Source organism: Psittacula echo, assembly GCF_963264785.1.
Source record: "Psittacula echo genome assembly, chromosome: 7".
Taxonomy (NCBI): domain Eukaryota; kingdom Metazoa; phylum Chordata; class Aves; order Psittaciformes; family Psittacidae; genus Psittacula; species Psittacula echo.
The window spans coordinates 43859600-43869359 of NC_137740.1; the positions used below are offsets into that span (position 1 = coordinate 43859600).

The following is a 9760-nucleotide window of genomic DNA, read 5'->3' on the forward strand; positions in this document are numbered from 1 at the left end:
TTGTCTGTCTGTGTATCTCTTAAGATGTTCTCCTAGAGAAACTGCTAAGTGTGAGCTCTGTTAGACAAAGCTAGATGAGGTTAAAGCTCTCTTTCTTTACCATCTACTATTTTTGAATAACTAGAGCCAAAGTCTACCCTCACTCGTGGTCAGTGGGGTTCCACAGAAGATATCAGAACAGAATCCAATTTACCAAAGAGATTTTAGTGAAGAAGGATAAAAATCCAGAGCAAACAAAGAGGTTAAATGTTTTTAACTTGGGTAAAACTTATTAAGAAAGAAATTGGTAAAATCTGTCTTGAAAGTGAAAAATATAGAAAGGAAAAAGAAATAAAAGAGAGAAACAGAGTTGTGTGATAAAAGATTATGTCAAGCAAGAGCTCTTGAGATTGATGTTTGCCACTGCGAGTGGGTTGAACTGGGTGAGGCTGAAGGTGTATCTTCAAAAGCATCTGAAATCTTCCAGACGCCACCATGGCTTGTTCACAAGAGGATTTTCTCATGGTAGGTTTAAGTTGGTTTCTTTACTCACTCAGAAAGGCAATGGCTAATAGGAGGTCTGAGTATAACCTCTTCCCTATCATGCTGAGTTTGTTAGAGTGCAAAAGATGAAACTAAGTTGTTTGGTTTTTTTTCCCTAACCAGAAGGCATAATTTCTTTGGGGAGGCTTGAAGAAATTCAGAATATCTTACAGGGGTTTTGATATTTCAGACAAAATGATACCTTATGGAAAGACTTCAACAATGGCTAAAACAAATATATAACAGAGAAACAAACTCACATTTGGTATTTTAGCACATCTTGTTCTTGGAGTCTTCAGCCACCACTGATTAACATTATCTTCCATTACTCACCTCATTAAGCAGTGCCTTCATCAGTGGTTTAAGAGCCTTTTCTTTTCTCAAAGGTTATTTGGAGAGAAAGCCTGCAGAAAAATCTACACATGCTAGAAGAAACCCTGGTATATGCTGACCATGCCCTTCTAAATATAAACCCTGGTTAGAGAAACACAGAGGCCTCTTCATGCTCTACATTACATGGACTCTCTGTGCCCTCCAAACGCCCTGATTTTCCCTGGCTTACCACATAATAGTCATGTAATACTAACCTTGATGGACTACATATGAATAAGAAGCTATTTTGAGGTTGTAAGTGCTTCAAATTGTAAGGTTCCCAGTACACTACCCCACAGTTAGCTTGAGATGAGAATAATTAACATAAGCTGTATGCAGTTACCTTTATGAAAGCCCAATCTGTCCGCAGAGAGCATTCTCCCCTCTGAGAAGGCAGCCTTGTCAAAAAGCAAAAGAACCAACTCATTACCTTAGTAATGAGTTTCATTAATGTGGCTGCTAAAGCTACATTGCTGTCACTTGGCAGTGGTGTGAACCATGATCTTTAGATGCTCTGAGATCTCCCTGGCACTTTCTGACCAGACAGGGACACCCATGTGATGTATGAACATCTGGGACAAGCCAAAGCTGGATACCTGCACAGACACGCAGAAAAGATGTCTATTTATTTTATACTCGTTGTATTTATCTGTAGGACAGTTTCAACAGATAAACCCACCAGGGGCAAAGCAAACAAAACTAGATAGCTGCCATCGACCTGTGCTTTCTCCAGAAGAGCTGGTATGTGCAAGTCACTCAAGTGATTCTTGGCTCCACAAAAATCCCTGTAAATCTTAAAATATTGCAGGAAGTCATCAATAGTAGGGAGAAATTTCCAGACATTTCTCTTCCCTGCAGAATTAGTGTATATTTCCACCAGCAGCCAAGCAGTCCAGTGGCCACCAGAACTGTGTCAGTCTTGAACCAGAAGGAATCTCCATTTGCTCCCCTCAGCTTGGGCTACCCCCATAAAAACACAAACCCAGTGGGTGCCTCTCCCAGAAAGCCAGGCAATACCCTGGCACTCCCTGGGGTAGGAGGGCTGGATTCCTCCTACCTCCCTGAAAGTCTGGAGATTGTAGGAAAGTCAGAACAAGTCAAATGAGCCCTATAAGGCCAGCAGTTTCCAATCAGCAGTGGATGCTGTTGTTTAGACACCATCTGCTGCAACAGCTGCTGGTGGCTTTCCGACCAGCTCTTTAGCACAGGTCTAAAATGAGATTGCTCCCAGTGAACCACCTCTCCTTATCTAACCTTGATGAGGGAGGCTGAAGGTCACAGTCACTTCGGTCATCTTCCTCAGGGCCTGCAGTGGCACTTGCCACTGTAAATGGAAGAAGTATCCGTTAGGGACTGGGAGAAATGGTTACCAGAGCCCTACTGGGAATGCCTGCAGGTGTGGTGTGGTATGATTGGAGCAGGATAGATGTGAAGGTGTCTTCTGCCTAACAGCCCCCTCAGCACCAGGTACATTTACCTTGATGGAGCAAATGGTCCAGCATCATGGCTGTTATTTGTCAGGGTGACATCTCTAGTACAGAGCAGCCCCATGAGGAGCCTGGCCGCTCCCAGAGCCTGAGCAGTTTTCATTAATCCCAAAGAATTTCCCTCTCTCCCTAAAGTCCACACTGCAGAGCCCACAGCAAGCACAGCCCTGCTCGCTCCTAGTGCGATACAGGCCCTCCTTGAGTGTTTGCTTGGTATGTCCCTGCACACCACCTCTAAAACACATGGACATCAGGGCACATTAGACCCATTATCTAAAAAATAAGTCTCTTAGCTTAATATTTTACTCCTGCCCTTGGCTTTGCAGCACTTTTTCAGTGGTGTTTATTTTCCTAGCACGACTCCTGTGTAATTTTCATGAAGTTTACAAGCAGTGTCATCAGTCTGCCCTGCTTTTGACAGTTTCATACAATCAATATTTTTAGTCTAATGAAAACTGCATTCAAAGTCACTTTCAGCAACACATTTTTACTTTTTTTTTGTGCCCATAAGAAAAAACAAAAACAAAAACAAAACTTTTTCTGATTACCTCCTTGTTCAGAAGATTTTTTTTTATGTTGCCATGATTTAGTATTGAAGATTTTTATAAAAATCTGTGGGCAGAATGTCTTAATTATACTGGACCTTGTTTTATATCGTATGACCATACATATATATCTGACTATCACTGTGTAATACATACATTTGAAAACAGGGAGCTATCAGATACGTAAGACCAGCCAAAAAGGGAAAGGATATGCATCGGAGCAGCAGAGTGCAATCCCTCACTGTGGCTCCAACTTGCGCTTGCAGCAGTCACCCACCTTTCCACACTGCCTTCTGTTTCCTTCTGGCCCCTTCAGGTACAGTAACACCCATATAGTGCTTTTCCCCATATCTTTATATCCTGATTATGTAACTGTGCTGCTTGCATAACGGCACCGCCGATATAAATGTGGGATTTGCCTAAGGATCAACACAGAGCAGCTCCTGTCAGCCCATTACCGAGTCCCAGCCGCCTCGCTTGGAGCGTGGTGACAAGGTGGGTGCTGTAAGTGTCAGTGTGACATGCACCCGCTGCAGCCTGCCTGGGAACGTTTGGCCTAAAATAACGTTTGTACTAATCGCATGAGGTAATGGCACCACCGAAACCCGGTCTCAGGCGGCTTCACTGAAGCACAAACGGCAGAAATCCGCCCAGCTGCCAGATGTCCCCTGGCTGGGGGCACTTCCCAGTTCTACCCGGTCTGCAGGGAACCTCCCGACTCCGCGGGCTCACCCCGCTTTTCCTCGGGGCTTCTACCCAGCTTTCACCACCAGCGCTGCCGCCGCCGGGGCTCGGCGCTGGGTAGCACCCCGAGGACAGCTGATGCTGATGCTCCCTTTGTGCTTCTTAAACTACAGCGGTCCCACGGGAAGAGCCCCTTACCCCAGGCCCGCTCGCAAGTCCCTACCGCCAACCGGAGAGCTGCCGGCGGAAAGCGGCCCAAAGGGCCAGCTCCGCGGGGCGGCCGCGAGGTTCTCCCAGGCCCAGCCCCCCCGCTGCGGCCGCATCAATTATTAAACAGCGGCTCGGGTGTCCAGCGCCTCCCTCCCTGGGAAACCCTACCCGGGGCGGCGGGGGCGTCTCTGCTGGCTCCCCGGGAGCACGGGATGCGCTGCCGGTTTCCAGTTACCGCGATGCCGGGCGGTGGGGCGGGAGGAGCCGCGGCGGTGTCCGTGCTGCAATGAGTGATGCTGCTGGGGGCGGCGGCGGAGGAGAAGCAGCAACAGCGCAGAGCCACCGCGGCTCCTCCGCCGGCGGCTGCGGGAGCAGCGGCTCTACCTCGCCTGGGCGGCGGCGGGGCGCGGCAGAGGGCGGCGGGCCGGGGGTGGCCGGGGCGCTCGAGGCCGGCGGGGACAGCAGCATGCCGGCGGGCGAGGGGGACAAGGAGGAGGCGGCGCCGCCAGCTCGCCCCGCCGCCCTGCTGCGGTGGGACGAGGTGCCCGAGGACTTCGTGGAGTGCTTCATCCTCTCGGGCTACCGGCGGCTGCACTGCTCGGCGCAGGAGTGCTTGGCCTCGGTGCTGCAGCCCACCAATGAGACCCTCAACTTCTGGACCCACTTCATTCCACTGCTGCTCTTCCTCAGCCGCTTCGGGAAGCTGCTGCTGCTGCGAGGCGCTGGGGATGTGCCCTTCCACCACCCGGCCCTACTGCCCCTCTGGTGCTATGCCTCAGGGGTGCTGCTCACCTTCGCCATGAGCTGCACGGCCCACCTCTTCAGCTGCCTCTCCCCACGCCTCCGTGCCACCTTCTTCTACCTGGACTACGCCTCCATCAGCTACTATGGCTTTGCCAGCACTGTGGCCTACTCCTACTACCTGCTGCCAGGGCTGAGCCTGCTGGACGCCAGCGCCATGAGCCACTACGTGCAGCAGCGGCTGGGCTGGCAGCTGGACTGCAGCCTGCCCATCGCAGTTTACCGTGTGCTTGTGCTGCCTGTGGCCCTGGCGCTGGCCGTGGGCTGCACAGCCGCATGCTGCCGCAGCCGTGCTGCCTGCTGCGCCTACCCCTTTGCCGTGCGCACCTTCGTCTTCGCCATGCCACTGAGCATGGCCTGCCCCATCATGCTAGAGAGCCTCTTCTTTGATCTCCGCACCCGCAACCCTACTCTCTTCATCTACTTCTACCGGCGCTACTTTTGGCTGCTGGTGGCCGCCTTCTTCAATGTCAGCAAAATCCCTGAGCGGATCCAGCCAGGGCTCTTTGACATCGTGGGGCACAGCCACCAGCTTTTCCATATCTTCACCTTCCTCAGCATCTACGACCAGGTGCACTATGTGGAGGATGGGCTGGCTGAGTTCCTCAAGGCACCCCTGGCTGCTCCCACCTACCTGGGCACTGTGGGGTATATGCTGCTCCTGACAATCTGCCTGGCTGTGGTCGTAAGAAGGTTCCTCAAAGTCGCAGACCTCTGCAAGCAGGACTAGCTGGGCTGGTGACCTTTGGAACAGTGACCACCACACCGGTGACCCTTGGGCTGGAGACCCTCTGGCCAGTGACCTTCAGAATGGCAATTCTCAGACTGGCCCCACCATGTCCTGGAGATGTTGTGAAACCTGGGGGAAATGCACCTGTGGAGGAGCCAGGTCCCTTTCTCCGAGAGTTGCTAGAGAAAATGACCTGCTCGTGCTCTTTAAACTACTAGATTACCAGGGGAAGCAAGCAAACCCTTACTGGTATGTTGCTGCTTAGAGTATAATCTGAAATAATTTAGCTCTGCTACTAGGAAGAATGCATGAACTGTGAATGCCACTTACTAATTTCATAACAATTAGGTTTAAACTAGCTCTGTATATACATATATATTTATATATCTAGCTATATATTATTAGCTACATATATATGTGTGTATATATATATACAAACACCTGAAGGCACTTGTGCAATGATTACTCATAGACTTTTAATCATCTCCTATGTGAAATTTCCTAGCAGATTATGCACTGACATTTATCTTCCTCTGTGATACTGTAACAGGCCTTTGCAGCCACATACTGGATTTTAAATGCAAACCGATCAGTAGCTATCCATAGTTTTTAAGGTCTTGCAGCCTTTTCAGCCAGGGAACAATAGATTTAACAGAGAGAGGAAAACCAGCTGTGAATTATTACAGAATTGCCAGTTGATGGAGAGACTTTAATTAGAAGAGCAGTGAGGGGTTAGTGTAGCCACTTGGATGCTAAAATAAAATAGAGGGATATGTAAAGTAACTGAACCAGAAGGGGGTCAAGATAGTCTGGAGCAGGGACAGTGAGAGAAGTGCAGTGCATAATGGCATTGCTCTTCCCCCACCATGTCAGGAACATCTGTTGTGTTAAAGAGGCTTGCTAAGGGGCCCCTTGATCTTTCGTGGTAAATCACCCCCAAATCAGCCCTTCAGAGTCAAAGTCAGATGCCAGACTTTCTATAACCCCCTGCCAAGCTCAGTGGGAGTTCTCTGGATGTAGAGAGAGTAACTGATGCATGAGATCTCATTCTGCATCTTTTAAAGAATTACATGGAACTCATTTCTGCTGTTCTTTAATTAGAGCACTCTGTCAGATTTACCATCCTAAAATCAGTTGCAGAATAAGCTACTGCTGAATCTGAGTTCAGGGACTAAAATCTGTTTCTGCAAGGACTGGATACTGGCACTTTCTCATCATTCCCCAAATTTTCCTATTTGGATCAGTTGTGGCTGCAACTGGCTGTTTTGAAGTCCTCGTTCACAGGCTTTGGGAGAGTTCAAGGAAAATTCTTAGATATTTTTCCAAAGCAGCATCTTTTCACAGCAACCCCGGTATTAGCCTTGTCACATGACAAACAGCTAACTATAGGTTGAACTTATTCTCTGTATAGAGAGACGTGAAGATTTTGAACAGATGCATTTTGATTTTGTTTAACAGTACAAGTATGCAATAATATTATATAGGGGGGTTACAATTTGAAGTTCAGGTGAGAAACTGCTTGTATACCCCATTTTGAAAAAGAAGGGTGGTACTTCCTTAGGAAGCACTGCTGTCACTGCACAATAGGGTAGTGACTCTTTAACTCACCCTCTTCACCCGTGCTGTGGAAATACATTCCTGCTTGGGACTTTCCCATTTTCATGGACATGGCATCTGAACCCCAAGAAAATGTTTTGAGTGCAGTCCCATAACCCTCTGTAAGACAAAGCCCCCTTTGTTTATAATGGGAATACAGGAAGGACTATAGCTAGGGATTATCAGGTCAAATCCTTAATATGGGTCAGAATCATCACAAGATCCAGTAATTGATATGCACTGTACCAATGTCAGCTTTGTGAAAATTTCCTCATGAAAGTGCATAAGCTAGAACAAAATCAAACCTACTTCATTTTGTCTTGTATCTCAACTCATTTTAATTACAATGGTTTGGGTTTTTTTGATTCTCAGTGAATGATGAGAATGGCCTAACAAAAATATGTATGCTTTGCCAGCCACAATTCTGGTAGTATGTAATTTGTGGTGGGGTCACATGTGGTCTCTTAAAGAGATTGGCTTGAATTTTCTGAAACAGCAGTTCCCAAACTGTGGCCTCTTGAGTTATCACTGATGGGCCATAAAAACCAGCATGGCCTCATGTGGCTGTCTGTGTTCTGTTTTCATTTGCCAACCTGCATTAAAAGAAAATGAAAACTACATGAAGTATTTTTAATTTTACATATTTTCATTAACTTTTGTCATAAATGCGGCATTGCTTTATTCAGCTGCCAATAAGGTAGACAATTATCTGTACCACTGGGAGAGGAGGCTGGCTTACAACACTGTTATGCTTTGAAATGTGCTTTATAAAGAGAAAAAAATCCTGGAAACTTACAATAGAAAGCAAATGGATCAAGACCTGCAATGATATCAGCCTATGAGTTTCCACAACTGCAAAAAGAGGCCGAAATCTTTGAGATGTGCTGTATTCAGGTTAAAATAATAGAGGCATAGTAGTTAGAGGCCAATGACTCATCCAAGTTTCAAAACTAATTATGTATAAAGGGTTTGCCTGGGAGATGCCACTAGGATGTCCAACCGGCAATTAAAAACTAAGAAAGAAATCAGAAAGGCCAGGGACAGCAAATCTCAGCACTAGAAGACAGCTCAGAAACAAGCAACAGTAAAAGCCAAATGTAAAAAGAAAAAAGGCTTTTAAAGCATGCTGTATAATGACTTATATTTGTGCTTGTCAGTCACAACGTAGAGGACATCTCAAGAAGCAATGTCAAAAAAAGCTGTTGCTAACTTGTAAAAATACATTTGATATTTGCAGTTAGGCCACACAGGGTCGTCTATATATATCTCAACGACAGATAACAGTATAAAGGTTGGATTGCAACCAACTGCAATTTTACTGGAATATTACTGCTGTTGTAAGAGTTCCCATGCTGCAAATTTGGTACCTGGCTCTGATAGTAAGAATATTGCCTCATTTAAAAGTTTTTATTGGCAAAATGTTGAGGCATATGTACGGGCCTGAGCACTTAATAGAATTATTTGTAAATGCTGGTTGCAAGAACTGGTCTCCAAGCCACTGTAAGCAGGATATATGAATCAGGAGTGAATGGGTAGAGGGAGATGCGATTAGATTTTTAGAGTTCTAATTAATTATGTTTATTCATTTGTCTCTTTGTTTAAAATGTGGTCACAAATTAAAAAGTTACAGTAAGTGTGGAGAATACCTAGGGAAATGCCACCTGAGTGTCTGTGTTTATTCAGTGAAGGACATGCATGTAGGTAATTGCTCCATTTGCCATGTCCCATAGCCAGTCTCCATAAATATGGACAGAACAAAACCGAATTAAAGAGGTTAAAAGTGGAACAACATAGCTATAATTGTAGCACTTGAATTTGCTCATGTAGAAGTGAATGTCATAATTTGTGTGGCTTGTGAAGGACTGGGATCTCTTTATGATGTGAAAGCACACATAAGCCCACATCCATAAGCATGTCCAGGGCTTAGACAGGAGATCTAACCTGCAGACTAGAGGCACAAGGACATCCTAGAAAACAAATGTGTTTGCATAAATACCTGTCATAATGTTTTTATTGCCTGGGTACCTGCCATAGCGTCTACAGTGTGGACCCCACAGCTCATCTTTAAAACCAAAAAGGCTTTTCAGGCCTTTTGTGGCAGAATCTGTGCGGGGATGGGGGAATTAGTTGAGGACTGGAGCACAACGGGGTGGCCTGAAAGTGCCTACGTGTCTTTCTGTCTTGAGCCAACACTGACCTTCAGACTGACATACCTGTGCCCACGTGAACTGACTGTTGATGGGGGCAGTTTCTAGAGTGTTGGTGGCACAGACACCTCCCCTTGCAATCAGCATGTGCCTACAACTGCAGTCTACACATTGGCATATGTTCAAAAAGCCTAGCTCTGGGCACTTCCCAGTAAGGTGTAAGCTTCAAGCCCACCTTCATGCAAGATTGATATACCTGGTCTGTAGTAATTATCCTGTATTCTCTGGTGATACGCTATTTCCTCTTCTGCAGCGTATTCATTTGAATGTCACTATCCAGGATATCTGTGTAGCTCTGAGCTGCTTTGTTAGCAAGACTGGAGTCTGCAGTCTGGAAACAAAGGGAAAGGTTTCATCTGCATGCTGCACTTGTAGAAATTTAGCAATTAGAAGTAGAAACACATCAGGGTGTGCTAAAATGATAGCTTTGCTTAATCGTCCAAGTGTTGTGCTTATTATTTATTTGCTGAATCCAGCTACTATGTCAGGTTTTTGTCAACAGTGCACCTGCAGAAAATGACAGTATGGAAGTTTTACTTCATGTTTAAGTAATCTCTCTGAGGCAGCACATTCATGAAGTATTATTGCACTAAACTCAGTTGGTTA

General features: G+C 46.2%; 1 protein-coding gene across 1 annotated transcript; it reads left to right on the forward strand.

Annotated features, from left to right (window-relative positions):
- Nucleotides 1–4106: 4106 nt before the first annotated feature.
- PAQR9 (progestin and adipoQ receptor family member 9) lies at nt 4107–5351 on the forward strand (the record flags this gene model as incomplete). Its single annotated transcript, XM_080623748.1, has 1 exon — nt 4107–5351. One exon carries the CDS (start codon nt 4107–4109, stop codon nt 5349–5351), a length of 1245 nt encoding a protein of 414 aa, XP_080479874.1.
- Nucleotides 5352–9760: the final 4409 nt, after the last annotated feature.